Consider the following 19,893-nt stretch of genomic DNA (forward strand, 5'->3'; position numbering starts at 1 on the left):
ACTCTCTTACTTTTAGCGTGTATCTGGCTGATTAGGATACTTGGAGAAAAACCAGAAAGAAAATGTTTGCAGGGACATTATTCTGAAGGTGTATTTTAACATTAAGAACAATGTCTTATGATTTCCCAACTTCCAGGTAAGAAATATTTAGATGTAGGACAAATAGCTAGCATTTACATATATTGTATTGTGAAAACACCCTTAGAGAGCTCCTCATTACCGAGAATTTGAAATCACTGTAACTTGTTGCTGATAAAGAAAGTGTCCACTTTATTTGGAAGTAAGACCCCACTTAGCTTCTCAGACTACTACTGTTCTCTCTGAATTCCCCAGAGAGATTAATGGGGTTTGTTTCAGGATTTTTGTTGTTTCGTTGGGGTTTCTTTTTTTTTTGGTTCGTGTTTGCTTGTCATTCTCACGGTTATTGTTCCCTAATAACTCCATCTTCTCCTGCTTACCTATTTCATTCTATAAAATCCAGGGATGCAGGTTGCATACGTAGTTTTCTTTTGTGTTGGGTGTAGGTCTGAAATTCCACCAGTTAACCTCTTCACATAGCTGGAGTTATTTCTAATTCTCATCTACCAGGAATTGCAATACTACAATTCACTCAAAATCGTAAGTTGTGTGAGGAGGAGTCTCCAGATCAGTAGACTTGCGCTATTTTTTGTTGACTTCAAAGCCGACCCATTTCAGTCTGAATTGCTCATGACCTAATGTTACCTTTAAGACTTCTTGGATCTGAAACATCAAAAAGAGAGAAACTATTGACACTGTCTTGTGACCTCATCAGCTCAGTCCTAAACTGTCCACCCATCACCCCTTATGTCCGCCGTACCCTCTCTTTTTCTTAGCCTCCCTCCAGCTGCCTGCCTTTTGTCATGAGCACCTTCACCAATGGGAAAGTACATGAATCAATGTTGTTAGGCCGCCGCCACCACCTCGCACTCCCACCCCCCAGCCGAAAAGAAAGTCTGGTGACAAAGGAGACTAAAATAAATGACTTAAGTTGCTTCACCCCTGACTGTTCCTCAGAATCACTGCACGACTTAAAAAAAAGAGAGCGGGGTGCCCTTGAGTTCCACCTGGAACAATTCAATGGAATCTCGGAAGGGTTGCGGGCAGGTGGTCAGGGGTTTTTTGGTTGTTTTTTTTAACTTCCCCAGGTGATTCCAACTTCAGCCAGGGTTAACAGCCGTAAGTCCGTATGGCGCTCTTGGCACTGTGTGTGACTGTGACAGCGTTTCTTTGTCCCTGTCCCTGGAACCCAGAGACACATTGGCTACAGGTGTTTCTTTTCCTTCCATTTGGAATTTTAAATGCTGCTAAAACTGATGATGTATAGTCTACCTTCCCCCACACTCAGCTTGTCCCCAGCAATCCCATCTTTCAATCTGTGGGGTAGAAATTCTCTCCATGAATATGGGATAGACACATTCCCACAAAGGGGACCAGAAGATGGACTTCCTCATTTTGACCCCAGTTTTCCTGTTACTGGCTTCTGGTCTGGTCGCCTCACCGCCAAAAATGTCCTTGACTTTGGTAGACCTGATACTCAGCACTGCAGTCTTACTACTTGAACTTTTACTTAAAAATTTATCAGATGCTGAGTTGCATCATTTGCACCTGTTCTTCCTTCAAGAGCAAAACTCACCACTCCCTTCTGTGCTGCTGGCATGTGCGCACACGCGCGTACACACAGACAGACACACACACACACACACACACACACACACACACACACACTCCGTTCTTTCTAGAAACCTGGGTTTGTGAGATTTTAGCAAATTGCTTATTGGCTATTTCTTTGGCCTGTAAGTAAGTTACAATCAGCTACCAGGTAAATCCAGTCTGTTTCCTTGTCTGTAAAATTATGATTTGGTCCAGATGACCCATAAAGAATTGTCTGACATCCTCTGATTATCTGATATAACTGAAAAATGAGCCCTTGGGCCATATTCGAAAATCAGCTTGAGGCTTTCGTCGTAATCTTTAGGAATAATTCTTCTTTACAATCTCCCATCTCACAATACTTTCAAAGAACAAGAAAAGAAAGAAAGCCTGGAACAACTGTACATTGAGAATAATAACAATGTTGATAATGATCACGATAGCCAATGTTTATGTTTACTGAGCATTTTATATGAGCCAAGTTGCTAAGCACTTTATATGGAACGTTTCATCTAATCATAATACCAACCATGTAAGTTAGGTACTGTTGTTCCTAATTCATGAGGAAACCGAGGCTCAGAAAGAGTAAGTTACTCGCCCAAGGTCACACAACTATTAAGTGGAAAGCGAAGACCCAAATTCAAGTCCTTCTGACCATGTTGTCTTGATTGAAGAAAAAGGAACTGAAGGAAAAGGTTGGAAAGAGTAAGAACAGGATCTGAAAAGATCCCCAGCACATGAGCCAACGCGTCCCCATGAGCTAAAGTGATGGCAACGGGTAAAGATGAGCTAATTTTTCAAAGCTTTTTCTCTGAGCATACTGGTGTTGACCATATTGCTTGCATTGTCAAGTCGTCGGACTAATCAAAACTAGAGGTAGGCAGAAGTCTCACCTCACTCAAAAACTGGTCTTTCATCTCCTCTGGGTCCGTCAGAGCCGGGACAATAAAATCTGCTTTCAGGATTCCAAAGAGTTTCCCTGGAAAACAAAGCGCTGCCTGGTTCGGCGCACATTCTCCTACTGCCCTTTGAAAACGTCAAGTTCTCAGCAGTCAGGAGTGCCCACTGGACACCACAAATGGTACACGGTGATTTAGGATTTCAAAAAGGAAAAAAAAGAAAAACAACTGCTGAACAAGAGACTGTGCAGCCAGAATCAGGACCAACCAACTCATGGCTGAAAGGAAAGAGCTATGACGGACGGTAAGGTGAGCTTCTCCCCCATCAAGCGGTTTCTCTTCTGTATTTTCCTTCTAATAAACGTATTAAGTAGATGCCACACACCATTCCACCCAGGAAACTAAGTTCTCTGAGCCTGTTAACAAGCTCAGCCTGCGGCCCTGAGCCTCTATAAGCAGACAGGAATTACAACCTCCTAACAGGATTACTTTGTATCTGTGTAGCATGTTATAGTTGATAAAGTACCCTTGCGTACTTATCTCACTGGGTGGTTTGCCCCCTGGTGTGAGCAGTGTTTACTATACCTTCCCCTTTTGCAGGTGAGAAATCGGAGATGGGGAAGTGAGGGAATTGGCTCCCTAAGCTTTCAGCAGCCCGGGAGCTAACTCTAGGACCCTCGTCCTCCTTCCTGTTCCTGTTCCCTTCTCGTCATTTCATGCTGTCTTTCACAAACAGGTCTCAGGGGCCCTGTGCTTTCGAGATTGAACTGTCTGTCTGATAAGAGTGGGAACGTGGTAATCAGAAGCAGTTACCTGATTCTGGTGCTGGAGTGTGTTCTTCAGACTCTGGGTGGTTAGACACGCTCATATGTGGGGCCTGAGTGGCAGTAGCTGTCTCTCTCACCCCAGTGCCCGTTCCTTCGCTGGGCACAGCTACAGGAGGGGAAAATAAAGGAGTTACTGCAAAGACAGCCAGAAGCAAGGCGGTCTGAGATTGGTGACTGCCCCTGCGCTAGCAGCCACAGCCATGTACCATTCCGGTGGGGCGCTCAGTGCCTGCCAGTCCTTGACTGACCCCCGCAGGCTCGTGTACCCGGCCCTTCAGTTGCTACACCATCATGTCTCACAAAGGGTCCCTGATACAGGATTTGGGGGGCTTGGGCAGTTAGGAGATTTCTCCTCAGCACCAAATGTGTTCTATCAGTAGTTCCTACCACACAAGGCCCAATCCCCTTACGTTGTCTGCCAGCCACACAGAGCCCGACCATGGCAGCCAGGGACCCGCAACATCTCCACCAAAGGAAGCACCTCCAAAACCAAGCTCAGCCTCCCCCCAGCAACCTCCTCTCCCCCAGATGGCTGCCCATCTGCTGAGGTGCTCCAGCCAGAGACCCCAGCGTCCCTCAGCTGCCCCCTTACTCCCTCTCACTTGCTCTCAGGTTCAGTCACCCAAGTCCTGCGAGTGCCTTGCAGATGCCTTTTTTTGGTCAAATATGGAAATAACCCTATTGTTTTTGTGCTATATGATGGTAGACGACTTGAGCAAAATATCCCCTGCCCTGACCCAGAGACAACCACTGTTAACTTGAATCTTTTAATTTGCGTAAAAATCGACCTTATTCTCTTTAAAGGCTGCATAGTACTTCATTGAATGTGCCAGAACTTATTTGACTGATCTGCTTTTACTGACCATTAGCTTGCCTGATTTTACACTGGAATAAACAACGCTGCAACCAATAACCTTGTGAGTGGAGGATGCGTATATATGTGTGCGCCTTGTGCTATTATTTCCTTAATACTTGTCCGAGGGTAGACCTCTGTGTGATGGCCGTGCACATTTCAGAAGTGACGCACATTGCCAGGCTGATTTTCCCACATTCTTGTCAGCTTTAGCACCCCCTTTAAATCTTTGCCAAACTGGTAAGTAAAGAAAAATAAATTTTAAAACTGCATCTGGCTTTTTAATTTGCATTTCTGTCATTCAGTGAACAAAGCTGAGCATTTTTTAAAAATGTGTTTGTATTTATATTTCTTCAATTAACGTCACTTGCAAATGATGTAAAATCAATTCCCTCACGTCTCTTCTCGTTCTGCTGCTCCAGATGTGGCCTGGGTTCCACCCAGCCAGACTGGCACAGGCTTTCCTTCCCCACACAGACCCTTCCTGGTCGGCTTCCTCCCCAAAGGCCCTCTTCTTTCCCCACCCCAAGCATTGTAAATTTCTTTAATGAGATGAATAAATCTATAAACTCCCAAAACACTCATATCTCATCACCTGCATATAACCACTGTGAACATTTTCACAAATTTCCTCCCAATCTCTTTTCCTAAGCTACGTTGGTGTTTCCTTTCCACCTTGTTGTGACTGCAGAACACGTGTGATGTTGAATCATGCTTTTTACCTTTTGCTACCTGGTACAGGCATTGTCCCGTGTCATTCTCACACCTTGCTTCAATTAAGTACAGACCTGAGCATTTTGCGCACTTGCCAAAAATCTCCGATGGCTCCACCAATGACTACAGGATTGGGGGCTTCATTCAGCATTTGGACCTAGTTTACGCACTCTTTTCCCCTCGTTCCTTGCCACTCCCTCCCAAATATGTGACTTAACACTCCGGTCACATTAGACGGCTTGTCGTTGCCAAACTACACACTTGCACATCCACCTGTCTTTGCCCTTGCTGAGCCCTCTGTCAGGAAGAACTTTCTAGGTTCGGCTGCCTGCTGAAATCCGCCATTACCTTTTGTCCAATTACAGCAGTCCTCCCTTATCCACGGGGGATCAGTTCCAAGATACTCTGTGAATGCCTGAAACTGCGGTAGTACTGAACCCTATACATACACTGTATGTTTTCCTATACATAGACACCTATAATAAAGTTTAAATATTAGGCACAGTAAGGGATTATCAACAGCAACTAATAAAACAATTTTAACAGTCTATACTGTACTAAAAGTTATAAGGATGCCCTCTCTTTCTCTCTCAGGGCAGGCAGCCTGTCCAGTGTGGGCAGAGTGGGACAGGCTACGATTTCATCATGCTCCTCAGACGCAAAATTTAAAACTTAGGAATGGTTTACTTCTGGAATTTTCCATTTAATATTTTTGGACTGTGGTTGACCACAGGTAACTGAAACTGAAAGGAAAGTGAAACCATGGATAAGAGAGGACTACGGTACCACCTTTCCAGGTAGAATGCACGAGACCCTTTCCTGCCCAGGCTCTTGGTTCCCACTTCTGGTGCCGCACTTACCGAACTGTCCTGGTTCTCTCTGAGTCCCTGTTAGACTAAGCTCTTTTAAACACGGGCAACAGGTCTGGTTCACCGTGGTGCCCAGGTTCAAAGCCTTGTTCAAAACAGGTACTCAGGGAATGAGACCATTGAATTAAATCATCTACCAACACAATAGTGAAAAACACAATTCTGGGCCTGGAAAAGGTACACAGAGGCATAAAGCACCCTGCCCTGTGAGGTCCTGCAGTCTCACTAATTCATAACTGTGATCAGTCATCATCATTTATAACTATTAAAATGAGAATGAGGGCCAGTCCTGTCTACCCAACAGGTAAGGACGGGAGACGGAATACATCACTAATCACGGCACTAGTGAATTGAGCTTCGAATGGTAGTAACCACCCTTTGTTGCGGAAACTTGCCTCAGGACACACAGTAAGTACCGTGTTTCCCCAAAAAGAGGACCTACCCTCAAAATAAGCCCTAGCATGACTTTTCAGGATGACAGCCCCTGAACACAAGCTCTACTGCGTCTTTTGGAGCAAAAATGAATGTAAGACCCGGTCTTCTTTTCGGGGAAACACGGTATTACAGTAGAGCCCCAACCCTGGGCCGTCAGTCTTCTGCAGCCAAGTAGACTGTTTCTCCCCTAGCCGGCCCATCCTAGCTTATCATCCGGAGGCTGGGAGGGGGAACTGGCCGGCAGCCCCCCGTGGAGTGGACTGGAAAGCAGCCAGGAGCGGGAGGCTGGCCCAGCACACCCCCACCTACTCACCCACAACCCTCGCCTGCAGCCGGGGTGGGGGTCTCCGGCTCCCAGGAGTCTCCGGGCGGCGGGCGCGGCCGGCACGGGGCTGCCCACGCAGGGCGCAGGGCGCGCCACGGTTCGGCCCAGCATGGCGCCCAGAACCCAAAGTCTCTGAGGCGCTGTCTTCCGGCCCAAAAGCTCCTCAAGGCTCAGAGCCTGGGACCGGAGAGGTAAGTGACCCACAAAGAGGGTGACACCATCCTGGGGGAAACTGAGGCACCGCCTGGGGGAGCCCCGCCAGGGCCTCCCGCAGAGTCACGGGCTTGCCCTCAGTCACAGGGTCCCCCGGGGGCGTGGGGACGACAGCGGGGCTCAAAGTAGAGGCCAGCGGGCGCCCGGCCATTTCCTAGAGGCTCCGCAGGGGGCGCTGGAGCAGCAAGACTGGGGGTCGAGCCCGGCGGGCTGTGGTGTGACCCAGGTGGGCGCTGGTTCCTATGGCAGGAGAGGGGCTTCCGTAGGTACCCGCTGCACCCCACGTGGGGCCAGGACACCAGCCAGTGATGCTGAGTGGCCAGGAAGGGACCCTACGTCCGTCTGTGGCCCCCAGAGGCCCTGCACAGACATTGTGACACGTAAGCAAGGAGGGCCTCCTGAAGCGGTGGCCAGCGTGCCAGGGGCAGCCGGACAGGTGCTCAGTTAAACCTTAGATGGGACGAACACAGGCTCCTCCGCCCCTCCCAAACCAAATCTGACCACAGACGGGGCCCTGGCGTCGTTCCCTTCAGGGTAGGGCCGCCTTCCTTAGCACCGTCCTGCACGATCTGGGCCTCCCTGCTCAGCACCCCCAACCTACCTGCAGCTCCCACCTGCAAGCCCCCACTTAGCCCCCGTCCACTGTCCATTGCAAGCTACCTCTTCTTCATCATTCAAAATCAGCTCCTCCAGGAAATCCTCACGTGATTACAGGAGCTGGGACAAGCCCCTCGCCTGTGCTGTGACCCCACCATGCCTGTGACTTCACAGGCAATACCAGCTTTTACCAGCTCCCTTCCCATCTGTCTGGAAGCTCCTTCACAAGGGGCCCTGCCTTTCTTTTGTGTTCCCGGAATTAATGAAGCTCTGTGAGCAAGTCCACCTCATTTCTCCGTGTCCTCCAAAAAAGGCAATCAGACCTTTCTTTGTGTGACATAGGAATCTGTAAAGAAGCCAGACCTGTCATGGGCCCTTCATCAGCCTTGTCAGCTTCAGAACTCATGGGAAGCAAAATGAGATAATAACGGTGAAGATGTTTCAGGAATTTAAAAATGCTCAAGGAACGCTATTGCTGTCATTCCCAGCCATGTCCCTACACGTGGTCCCCACAACTCAGCCTTCATCTTCTCTCCGAGGAGCCCAGCATAAGACGGGATTCAACAGGCACCTCTACTGTGCTTCCCTCTCAGCATACCCAACCTCAAAGGCCTCTCTGGTGCTTTTTCTGCTCAGCATCCTCCCGTCTCTCAGGCCGGGTCCAGGTCACCTCTCCTGAGAGACTGCACAGCCTGCTTCTCTTGGGTCTCCTGGTCCTGGAACTATATGTTCAGTGGCCCAGTTCAAGGAGGGAGGTTGCTGGTGATGGAGTCCTCCTTCTCCCAACCCCAGCCAGCCCAGCAGTGTGGGGGGCACTCCCTGTCTATGAAAATGGCCCTTGGCTGCCACCCACGTTGGCTCACCTCTTTTCTGGCCCTTCTCAGAGGACCCATGGGGCCGACCCTGTGCTGCTGCTTGTGGGACACCCTCTTCCACCTCCCAGGCCCTGAAGACCCCAAGATCCTACCAAGCACTGGCTCAAAGCACCCATACGAGAGAAAACAGAGGCGTGCACCTGGCTGGGGTGTCATCCCCGTCGTAACTTCCAAGGAGGGAGTATTGACGAGCAGAGGGAGTGCTTCCGACTGCCGGTGTCCGATGGAGGGGTCTGCAGGTAAACACGCAGAGTGAGCATGAGGGGACACAGCTCTGTCACACCTACTGGGCCTGGGAGAAGTCCCACCAGGCACTGCTGGGCCGGCCTCCGTTGAAGTAACCAAATTCAGGAGGACGCATGTATTGTATACCCGCCCATGCCAACCCCAGAGAGGTGCTGTCACAATCTCTGTTCCTCACAACAGCTCTTCAGGTGAGGAACCATCATTCTTATTTTACAGAATAAGGAGTTTCTTTTGGAGGTGAAAAAAAAATGTCCTAAATTTAGACAGTAGTGCTGATTGGACAACCCTGTGAGTGTACTAAAACCCACCGAGTCAGACCCTTCAAAAGAGTGAATGTTAAGGTATGTGAATTATATCACAACAAAGCTGTTACAAAAAGGAAGCAAGGAAGGAGTGACGAAAAGGAGAGAGGAGACATTGCTGAGGAGACATTATTCATAGCATTCAAAATAAGCAGGGTGGCCTCTGGCTCCCATGCATTCATAGTGACAGTAACAACGACAATAGCTAACATCTGTCGGGTGCCAGGGCCTCTGCTAGGTCCTTCCTGTAATCCTCATTCAGTCTTCAAAGCTGTCCTATGAGTTGGGTATCATCACTCCCACTTTGTTAAATCTATTTTCTGGAAGTGGAAAGGGGGCTCAGAGACGCTGCCCACCTTTTTTCTAGCAAGTGATAAAGTCTGTCTGATTCTAGAGCCCACGCTTTCAACCACTCATTGCCCAGCAACTAATTCCTATTGCTAGTTGCTAATGCCCCAAGGCTGGATGGGGCCCATTCCATTCTTTAAAGATCCCCCGAATTAAACACTGCTCCAGAATCAGTTACCCTGAGTCGGGGAAGTGTGTCCTCAGGTCTATCCTCAGTGTTTCCCGCGGCTAAGCAAACCCATGTCCCATCCCGTTCTAGCCTTGCCGAGGGCCAGCAGGAAGGACGGCCACGTACCATAGAAGCAGATGAAGGGCTGCAGGGAGGAGCACACCACTGAATAGACTCTGGGGGAGTAGTTGACGTAGGTGCGGAGTCCTGCACACAATCCTACCCCGAACTTGGGCACCTGCAGCCAGGTGGGAATGCTGGCACCCAAGCCACTGGACCAGCTCAGAGACCTAGAGGCTGCGTCGAAGTAGAGGCCAATCCAGGCCTCAGTCTCGCTGGTGATGGACTTCAAGGCTTCCTTGCCTCCCTGGTCAGTCAGCGTCTGCAGGTCGGCCAGGTCCGTGTGGTGGCTGCGGCAGTAGCCCAGGGCTGCCATCCATGTCATTCTGTGGTCAAATCGCCGAAAGGTCAATCTGCCAATCTGGACCTCAGCTAGGGGCAGAGAACAGAGAGGCCACACACATCGGTGATTCGAAACGACATAAGTTTGGGGAGGATGGGATTTGGCACCACCTGAGGCAGCGAGTGCAGAGACCTGAGGAAGGAAAAACCTCTGTTTGCAGAATTGGGAGTCACATCCTCAGATACAAATGGGGCCTCGCAGACTCTCTGACACAAGACCGAGGCCCATCAGGATTTGCCTGACATTTCCCTTGTTTTCCCTATGTAAACCTGAGCTGGGCGTGTGGCATCCGTCATCTTTGCAAATCCCCGCTGTCATCCTGAGAAGTAGATGCTCAGACTGACTTCACAGAGGAGCTTACAAAGGCTCCGGGGGTTGATGACTTGCCCAAACTCCCATATGAAGTAGCAAGGTGAGGGTCAGATGCAGGTCTGCCTGCCGCGGAAGACTCGTTGTCACTTTGCACCCCCATAGTCCGTAGCATGCAGGAAATCAATCCCACAAAGCAGGTCGATGGAGGAGTGTACTTTGCCTGCCATGGAATCCCTCTACACCAGACAGGAAGGGAAATTTTTTTTTTTTAAATACCAGGGCAGTGATAATCCAGATAGAGGGGCCTGGGCTGTGGACCAGACACTGAGGTGGGGGCTTCGGAACAGCGGGGCTGCAGCCTGGGCTCTGCCACTGTGATTGGAGACCCTGATCCAGTCACCTCTCTCTCGGAATAATAAATGCATTGACGCTCTCCTGGGGTTTTCACCTGGGGGCGGCAAAGCCAGGGGATTCCTCAGCCAGGTGGAGGAGTGGGGGGGGGGGGACCCAGGAGTAGTGACCAGCTGGTCTGGTTAGGTGTGTACCTGGCTCTGGAGAGGGCGTCAGGCTGAAAATGGGCTCCATGGGGTCGCGATGCACCTCAGCAGGGTCTGTAAAACAGAAACAGACCATGTGTTGTGGGCAGGAGTAGGGCTGGCAGGATACTCTGCAGGTGCCAGGAACCCCCGAGTTGAATCTGGGAGAAGCCTTGCTCAAGGTTAGACAGGCTCCTTTGTTCCTGCTTACATTAGACAGACAGACAGACAGACAGGAGAGGGAGGGGAGGGGGGAAAAGAGAGGGAAGAGAGAGAGAGGAGAGAGAGAGTGTGCTCTCCAATTACATGGCAGACGCTATTCTAGACTATTCTAGATGCTTATTTCTGCTGGGAAAACAGCAGAAATAAAATGAGCAGTACCCCTGCTCTTGAGCAGAACATGAGAAGGAGCATGCCTTGCAAAGAGGTCGTGAAGGAAGACCCCAGCCAGGCAAAGGCCAAGCTCCTAAGGTGGGAAGGGAAGGGACTCCGCGTGGGTTTGCGGACAGGGAGAGAAATAGGAAAGGAGGCCACAGAGATGAAGCAGGGCCTGACTGGTACAAAAGGGATGTGATGCTAAGTGCTAACGGGACCTATTGAATGTGTTTCAGTGAAGAGGTCTGAGGTTTTTGAACGTTCCCTCTCTAGAGAGGGGACTGTAGGCGGGCAGACCCCAGGGAGGAGGGTGCAGCGGTGGACAGGGTGTGTGGGTGGAGGCCTCAGACACACCTCACACACAGCCCGTCCTTGGCAGGGCTCCCACCCTGGCGGCCACTCCTGCTGGCTTTGGAACCCCGAGGTCAAGGCAGAGCCACCGTGTGCTACATTTCAAGGCCCTGTGACAGGCACAGTGTGGTGGAGAATTGGGGGACGTTTCGGGTTGGTCCTCCGTGCCTCTATTTGAGGAGTTACGGTGGTACAGAGTTGGGCTGGGCCTTGGCTAATGGAGAGGAAACCAGAGACTGGCACTTTTTTTTTTTTTTTTTTTTTTTACCAGGAAAATGCTCTCTGGTCTTTAACCATCCCCTGCATGATGTCAGACAAGGGTTGTTGTCATGGGCCCCCTGGGGAGAGAGGGCCGTGGGGGACAAGGCTGCCCAGTGCCAGGTACCTTGAGTACTGATGGTGGATTTCCTGCGGAGGTGCCCTCAGGAGCTGGCTGCAGCCACTTCCTCCCTGGAAGCAGGGGTTCTCCCAGAGAATGGCTGTTCCACCTCCCACTCCCCCATGACACAAAACCACACTGCTTTTTGAGAAGGCGAGGGACCTTGAATTCTCCCATTTCTGCATAGATGCAACTGAACCCCCCCTTGTCTTTCCCTTTTTCTTCCCTGTCTTTTCCCTCTTCCCCTAAATCCTTAATTGGCAAGAGGGGACATAGTAGAACATTCCACATTTTGCTTTTTCTCGACCCTGATTTACCCCCATTTCTCTAGATGGACTCTGGGGAACGAGGGACAGAGAAGATAGAAACTAAGGCCCCCGAGAGGAATGTAGGAAAAACGGGCTAAGATAACAGTCAGCCATCCTTGAAAGACACGGGCTGGTGAGTTCTCTCGTTCTCATTTGCTCTTGAAAAGCAATCCTGGGTGAAGACCAGGCCCGAACAGGCCTCTGAACACACCATCGTAGCAGATGAAGGGCTTCTGCGCTGTGCACGAGGCGGCCCCCAGGCTGGGGACAACGGTCACGGAATAGAGCGTGGCGCAGATGCCCTCCTTGAAAACGGGCAGCACGCTCCACTTGGGGGTGGTGAAGACGGAGCCGCTGGACCAGCCTAGGCCATGGATGCGCACGTCAAAGAAGAGGCCGATCCACGCCTCCGTGCTTCTGGTGAGAAAGTAGAGGCTGCTGATGGCGCTCGGGCTGTTGACACTCTGAAGGTCGGCCAGGTCCGTGTGGTGCTGCCGGCAGTACTGCAGGGCCCCCAGCCAGCTCCGCTCCTCCTCCACCCTTTGGAAGGTCTTGCCACTGCTCGCCAGCTGCAGGGCTGGGGGAAGAAAGGCTGTCACTGTATGGCCACCTCCACCCCGCGTCCTGGTCCCCGAAGAGCTGTCAGTCACGCCACAGGCCGCCTCCCTAGCCTCTTCTCTCCCGCCCGGCCCCTCACCGCTGGCCCTCCAGTTGCTCACAGCTCTGCCTCCAAGCCTTTGCACAAGCTGCTGCTTTGGCCTGAAGGACTGGCAGCCCCCACCTGCTCCCTTAATGCCCTCATCTCCCGCTTCCCTTTGCCAGCTCACGCCTCACCCCTCTGCCCCATTTTGGTAGGTGCCCTGCCTGCATGCTGCAGTGCAGCTTTGTTAGTGTTGATAACAGTAGGTGGTGTTTCCTGATCGCTTGTGATGTGCCCTTAGCTGATTCAGTCCTTCCAACAGCCCTGTCACCATGCCTGTGGGATAACTGAGGAAACCAAGTCACAGAGAGTTAAGTGACTTGGCAAAGCCCACCCAGGGGGAAGGGGTAGAGCCAGGACCCAGGGACTGTGCATGGGGTTCCCAGGCCCTTAGTTATCACATGGTACTGCCCGGACATGGGCGCCAGGGGCTCAGAACAGGCTGCACGTTTGAGTCACCGCTGGGAAGCCTTTCAAATACACCCATGCTCAGGGTCTGGATTTGCTGGGACCAGCACCAGAATTTTCTAAAAGCTCCGGGGAAAGGACCTTTTTGCTTTTGTGTCTCTACCACTAGGTCCAGGCAACTTTGGAGCAAAGAACAAGCTGTATTCATCATTCTATTCCCAGCGCCCAGCACATCAGAAGGGCTCGATGTGCTGAAAAGGAAGGAATGAGTGAGTGAATGAACGAACAAACTCATGAACAAGTCAAACTTCTGGGGACCAGCCCCGAGCCCCAGGACCTGAATGTCCACTTCCTTCCTTGCTGACTCCGTGTCCTTGCCGGGGTCCCAGCAAACAAGGGCTGGTCGGGGGCTACTCAGCTCGGCCCAGGCCCTGCTGTGCAGAGGGATGAAGGGCCTGGGGCCAGGACCTTGGGGGTCCCAGGCCTTACCAGCCAGCCTCACCCCAGATGCCCGAGGAGAGGAAACTGAGAAGAGCGGGGCACAGTGTGGGAGGACGGGGAAAAGGACCCACAAGCACTGGCCCAGAAGCCGGAAACTCCTCTCACCCACCAGAGGAAAACGCTGTCTGGAGCTGAAGGATCCCTGTGCCCGGGAAAGGCAATAGGAAAACATACGACTCTTTCTTATGATGTGTGATTCACCTGGACCTTTGTTACCCCTGTTTTTTTCATATCACTGACTGTGGCCCACTATACTGATTTTAGGATCTAATGGGTCACAGGCTACCATTGGACAAACCCTGTCGCCCAGCCGATCTTCTGGATTTGATCACTGTCCTGAGGCGTCCAGCACTGACCTCCGTGTGTTTGTCTGGCTGCCGTTCCGTACGTCACATAGAGTCACCCTGCCAGTCTTCTGTGTCCTAGACCCCCAGCTCATTAAATGGCACCTGTCCTCCAGCGTCTCCAGCCAGCCCCAACCCAGGCGTCACCTCTGGTCCCTCCCTTTCTCTCCTTCTTGTCATTCAGTCACGCAGTGAATCCTGTCAGCTCTGGAGCCATTGTGTATCTTGAACCTTGAACTTTTCCAAGTCACCATCCTCTTGGATTTCCCTCATTTCCCTCTTAGACTCAGCCCCAATCTCCCTTCCTCAGAGAACCGTCCCTGCCAACTTGACCTAAAGAGCCCCCTCCATGCCTCTCCCTGTGACCCCCCCCACCCTGAGTATTTCCTCCTCTTCACTTGTCACATTCTGCAATGATTTTATTTACTATCTTCTTTATTTACTATCGTCTTTAACCCTCACTAGCTTGTAAGCTCAGTACAGTCAGGGACCATTTCTGACAGGCACCTGCTAGGCACCTACTAAAGACTTGCTGGTTAGATGCGTAAATAAGGAAATGAATGAGTGAAATGATGTGCAGAACAGCAAACTGGGTTCTGGACCCTGGGCCCCTGGATTTGGTGAGAGGAGGGGAGGCTTCTGTCACCAGGACTGACATTTGAAAAAAAGTTTTTTCCCAGTTTGTTTCCCCTTAACCTCAAAATCTGGGAACCTCAGGGGAAAGACCCTCTCCGGAGACCGGAGCCCTGGGCATGCCCGGAGCCCAGTGCCCTCCTGCCAGCAGGCAGTGGCCTTACCTGCTAAGCAGAGGCAGGCCTGCAGTCCCAGGGCCAGCATGGCTGCAGCACACGACCGGTGGCCGGTGGAAAGGCTCCTCACCTCTGGCAGAGGCTACGCCCGGTTTTCTGGTCCTTCCTTGTTCTCCACTCTCCTCCTTTTTCCTACCCAAACTTTTACTGACAGATTTTACTAAATCAATACTTGTTCAGTGCCTACTGCGTGCAGCCACAGTGCAGCCAGAATAAAGCAGAAAAGATCTCTGTCTTCCTGCAAGTTACAGGGAAGGCAGCAGGGATCAGATCGCAGATGAGCAGACATGGGAGGGGAGCCCAGCCCTGGGCCTGGCTGCTGGGGACACGGGTAGCTGGGTGGCAGAGGGCCGGCAGGGTTAGGGCCCTGGGGCTCATGCAGCAGGAGTGGAAGGAGAGGAAAGGGGGTCTGGGGAGGGAGAAGACACTGGCATGTGTGGGCCAGGCTTTGCTGGGCTCGCCTCCCTGCCCACACTCACAGCAACCACACCACCAGGAGAGGCCATCATGAACCCCCTTTTATAGGTGAGAAAGTTGTGGCTCAGAGAAGTGAAAGCACTTGCTCAAGATGTGGGAGGAAGTAGCAGGGCAGCAATTCAAACTCAGGTCACTGGAAAACATAAGGTGGGGAGGTGACAGGCTCCCAACTTGTCCTAAGTCAGTGAGGTCAGAGCCCCCCGCCCCCCAACAGGTCTAGGCTCTGGTTCCCTGATGAAGCAGGACCAGAGACCAAGGCACTTTCTCTGGGGAACCAAGGACTGCTCTCTGGCTGACTTGAACTCTCTCTTACTCTCTCTCCCCCTCCCTTCCTCCCTCCCTCCCTCCCTTCCTCCCTCCCTCTCTCCATCTCCCTCTCCCCCACTGCCTCCTACCCTATTTCCCTCCCAACATCCTGTTTATGCCCTGAGCTCTCTCCATTCCCCTGAGGGCTAAGCTTTTGGAAACCAAAGCCTGGAAGACTCTTTTTTTGCCCTCCATCCTTCACACCCTTCCTCCCCTTCCCCCCAGAGGAAAGGGCAAACCGACCCTCTGAAAAGGCAAAGAAATGAGGAAAATATTGTTAATGCTCCCACAGTAGTGTCCGGCTACGATATTCTGTGCGAGCGGCCTCAGATGACTTCATCCCAGTAACACTCCCCGTTTGTGCCGGGGCCTCGCAGGGCCACTCCCTGGGGACAGAAGAGAATCCGATAGTCCCGGCCTGGAAAACACCACCCCTGTTACTCGGCCACTCGGCCACTCAGCCACATGCCCGCGTGTCTTGATTGAGGGGCCCTGTTAGGCACCCCAGCTTCCCTTGGGAGAGGAGAGGCCCACTTGGGGCAGTACAGTGGGGGGGGTGGGGGCCTCTGCCACCTTGGGGTCAGGCACAGCATGTCCCTGAGGGCTGCTCTTGGCACTTGGGTTGAAATTCCACATGCATTTCTCCTCTCTCTGGAGAGACGTGAGAGCAGGGGCTGAGCCTTGGTCACAAGGCCCTCACCCTGTAACAAGTCCCGTAAAACCTCCCGATAAAGGGTGGGCATGACGGGTGTGCTAGGAAGACTTGCTGTGGTGTTTCTCGTAGGAATCCCACTGCTCTCTAGGACCTTGTCTGGTACCCAGTGATCTTCAATGCCCGGGCGGGGCTGGTGATGAGGGGACAGACCTGCTCAGGGCGTGAGTTTCACTGAAGTGTCAGGAAACGCTGGGCAGGGTAAAAGGGACAGAGAGACGGAAGCAGCAGGCTTCCTCAGTGACCCGGGAACAAGCACTTGGTTTGCATGAGCTGCAGGAAGCAAAGGGCTTGTGGAAACTCTCTACCTCTCCCCGCACACGCACACGCACGCGCACACGTGCACACACTGCACCCTCAGGTACAGGTCTGCAGCTTTCACTTTCCCACAATCTATATAGACCTTTTCTCCCAGACCCACCAGATCTGCACCCCCAAAGTGGAAGCTGCACTTCCCACACTTGCATTTTTACTGGGACATGCTCTCAACACCCCTGGGAGCAGGCAGGTGTTCTGCAAAGCGAGTGCCTCCGACTGTCTGGGGTCTTTGACAGACATGGGTCATTTGCCCCAGCCATGCACACAGGTCCAGCGAGCTGGCAGCGGGCACATATTTATCGAAGAAATGAATCATGTACTGTTGATGAGTTTATGGATGTGGACGTGACCTGGTGCAGTCACTTGTGCCTCTTGGGGCCATTTCTGCCCAAGGGAAAAGTTCTGCAACAGCAGCCTCTACACCCCTGCACGCTGCGGAGAGCAGTGGGGCTCCCAGCGAGGGGGCCTGTGCTAGTTGAGGCCTCACCTCAGGGCTGCTGAGTCCGAAGGGGGAAGGGATGGAGCCCCCACATCTGCATTGTCCATGAGGCCTCGTGTGGACTTGTTTATACTGTTGTTCACCCCAGTTTTACAAGTGTCAGGTGAGAAATGCTGACTTGGGTTGCTGTGGGGGGCAGCCCTCACCTCCACTCCCTAAGCCAGGAAGGTGGTGGGTCCTTGGCCTGTGGCTGAGGCCGTCTGGGGATTAAAGTGCTGGCTGTGTAGCCAGGCTGCCTGGGTTCATTTCCTAGCTCCCCCACCCGGCTCTTCAGAAAAGTTAAGCTCTGAGTTAAACAGTTTCTTCATCTGTAAACCAGGAATAATGATAGCGCCTACCTCTTAGGGTGGGTGTGTGGATTAAATAAACATTGGAAATGCTTGGTTAGGACACTAGCTATTTTATTACAGTGACTTCCCTTGATTCTAGTTCCACCTGCAGGGAAGAAGACCAGCAGTGTCACCAGATAATCACTGACCAAGAGAATCCAAGGACCCAGAGCCTCTCTACAGGGTGACCAAAGCCCCTCCTTAGCAATGGGACACCCCAGTGTCTTTATGCCTGAGCCATCCCGCCCTTCCACAAGGCCTTCCATCCCACCTTGTTTCCACAAGGAAACAAGGCCACGCAGCTCTGGCTGACCTGCCCCCTTGTCTGGCCTTAACCAAGCTGCACAGACAGGCCCAAGGAGACGACAGACTGGGGGGCTGGGTTGGGGCTCGAGCTGGGGGTTCCACACTTGAGAGCAGGTCTGAGAATGAGCTTGGAAGCGGGGCGGAGACAGGGAACAGCCATGGTGTAGAGGGTTGTTCCAGGGAACCTAAAAAACAGGTTATTCCCTCCTGGAAGAATGGGGGATCAGGAAGGTACAGACAAATACAGGCACACGTCATTTTATTGTGCACAGGTGTTGCAGTGTTTACAAATCAAAGGCAAGACCATAGACCAGGGGTGTCCAAACTTTTTTCAACAGTTTTCACCAAGGGCCACATGCGGTAAAATACACAAACAGCCGGGCCACTCCCTCGAGGTGAAGTACGTATTGCCTCACCTGGTTTATTGAAGTAAACTAAATACATTTTTGGAATTTGCCACGGGTCAGTTAACAATGGATCGGGCCGCAGGTTGGACACCCCTGCCCTAGACCATCGAAGAGATTACAACTCACTTTACCGTGGTGGTCTGGAAGCTGAGGGAGACGGAAGGAAGGAAATGAGCTGTGCTCCAGAAGATGACATGATGCGTCAAGAAGGCAGGAGAGACAGGTAATGTCATAGTTAATTTTACATGTCAAGCTGACTGGGCCACACGGTGTCCAGATGCTTGGTTAAACATTATTCTCGGGTGTCTGTACAGGTGTTTCTGGATGACAGTAACATTTAAATAGGTAAGCTGAGTAAAGCAGATTGCCCTCCCCAGTGGGTGGGCCTCATCCAATCAGTTGAGGAATTGAGCAGAATTAATTCTTTCTCACTGTCTGACTCTTTTAGAACTGGGACTTCCTCCTCTGTATGTGGACTGGAACCTACACCATTGGCTTTCCTGGGTCTCCAGCCTGCAGGTGGCACATTCGCCTCCATAATCACGTAAGCCAATTCCTTAAAAGAAATCGATAGATGATAGACAGACAGACAGAGCGAGCTCCTATTGATTCTGTTGTTTCTCTGGTGAACCCTAATACAGGTAACCAAGCGGAAGGCCAGAGAAAAGGCCAGTAGAATGTCTGTGGGGGGACTGGGTTCTGGCAGGAGCAGCAGGAAGTGGCCGGGTCGGGTTACTGACTGAGGTCAGCAAGAGGAATCTGACTGACCAGGCTGGCAGTGCGGTCTCCTCCCTGTGGACTTTGGGGCTTCATTTTTTTCCAATTCTCTGAGTGCTGAGCTGAGAGACATCCATGTACACACACCAAAAGTTGTCACATTTAGGATATCCCATTACAGGCAAACCTCTTTTTTGCAGGTAGAGGGCCTTGCCTTTAATTTGTAAAAAATGCAACATCTGTGAAGTGCCATAAAGTGAGGTCTGCCTGTAGCTCCTGAGCCAGTAACCGACAGGACCTCTGAGAACAGGAATGCAGATACTCTGACATGGTGAAATACCAGCTCCACACACACACATCTCAGAGGACACCTTCTTGTTCTACACCGCTGGAGGACGGATAGATTTAAGTGCAGTCCAAACTGCTGCATCGAGTGACAAGGCCAGATAAAGGTGACCGTGGGCCAGATGGAGCAGAGAAAGCTGATTTGGTATGCAGCACACCTGCTGGGACAGGCTAGGAACTCTGCTGGAAGGAAGACCCATTGGAAATGCTGGAGACAGGCAGTCACCATCCAGGGCTCAGCATGGAAGGGGTGGTCCCACTGACGAGTGCAGGGCGCGTGTCATCCTCAGAGGTCCAGGCAGGTGTTGGCATGTGGGGGATAACGCGGCCCTGCCTGGCTCCTCTGCTGAGGTTTAGAGAAGAATCTGGGTCTAGAGGAAACAGGGTACTGGGAAGCTCCCAAGGCCAGGATTGGGGTCCAGAAGAACACGGCGGAGAGCCAGCTCCAAGAACTGGGCCGTGTCCCCGCTCTGGGACCCTCAACACCCTGGGCCTACTTACCATGTTGTAAGTGCGATTCTGCTGCTGCAGCTTTGAGCCCATTGGTGATGAGTCCCTAGGGGCCGGGGCCATGCCTCAATTCTCTTTGTGCCCCTGGTGCCTAAAAGGAGCGCTCAGTGAACGTGTCCTGAACGAACAGGGGACTCG

At 51.9% G+C, this 19,893-nt stretch overlaps 1 protein-coding gene across 1 annotated transcript; it reads right to left on the minus strand.

Annotated features, from left to right (window-relative positions):
- Window positions 1-75: 75 nt before the first annotated feature.
- On the minus strand, window positions 76-14,953 carry CLEC20A (C-type lectin domain containing 20A). Its single transcript, XM_033092545.1, has 8 exons — window positions 14,818-14,953; window positions 12,279-12,644; window positions 10,664-10,729; window positions 9,470-9,835; window positions 8,419-8,511; window positions 3,384-3,503; window positions 2,565-2,650; window positions 76-741 (listed from the first exon to the last, which is right to left on the minus strand). The coding sequence occupies exons 1-8, from the start codon at window positions 14,855-14,857 to the stop codon at window positions 661-663; spliced, it is 1,218 nt and encodes a 405-aa protein (XP_032948436.1). The 5' UTR covers window positions 14,858-14,953; the 3' UTR covers window positions 76-660.
- Window positions 14,954-19,893: the final 4,940 nt, after the last annotated feature.

This window comes from Rhinolophus ferrumequinum, chromosome 22 (assembly GCF_004115265.2).
Source record: "Rhinolophus ferrumequinum isolate MPI-CBG mRhiFer1 chromosome 22, mRhiFer1_v1.p, whole genome shotgun sequence".
NCBI lineage: Eukaryota > Metazoa > Chordata > Mammalia > Chiroptera > Rhinolophidae > Rhinolophus > Rhinolophus ferrumequinum.

Bases quoted from the DNA above. Each gene is read 5' to 3' on its own strand.
- CLEC20A (XM_033092545.1), bottom strand. From the start codon at position 14,857: ATGCTGGCCCTGGGACTGCAGGCCTGCCTCTGCTTAGCAG. The intron at 3,504-8,418 runs GTGCACGCCTCT...CCCCTCCTGTAG, and splicing joins GGGGATGACACCCCAGCCAG to CTGTGCCCAGCGAAGGAACG. The intron at 742-2,564 runs GTGAGACTTCTG...TTGATGTTTCAG, and splicing joins AAGACCAGTTTTTGAGTGAG to ATCCAAGAAGTCTTAAAGGT.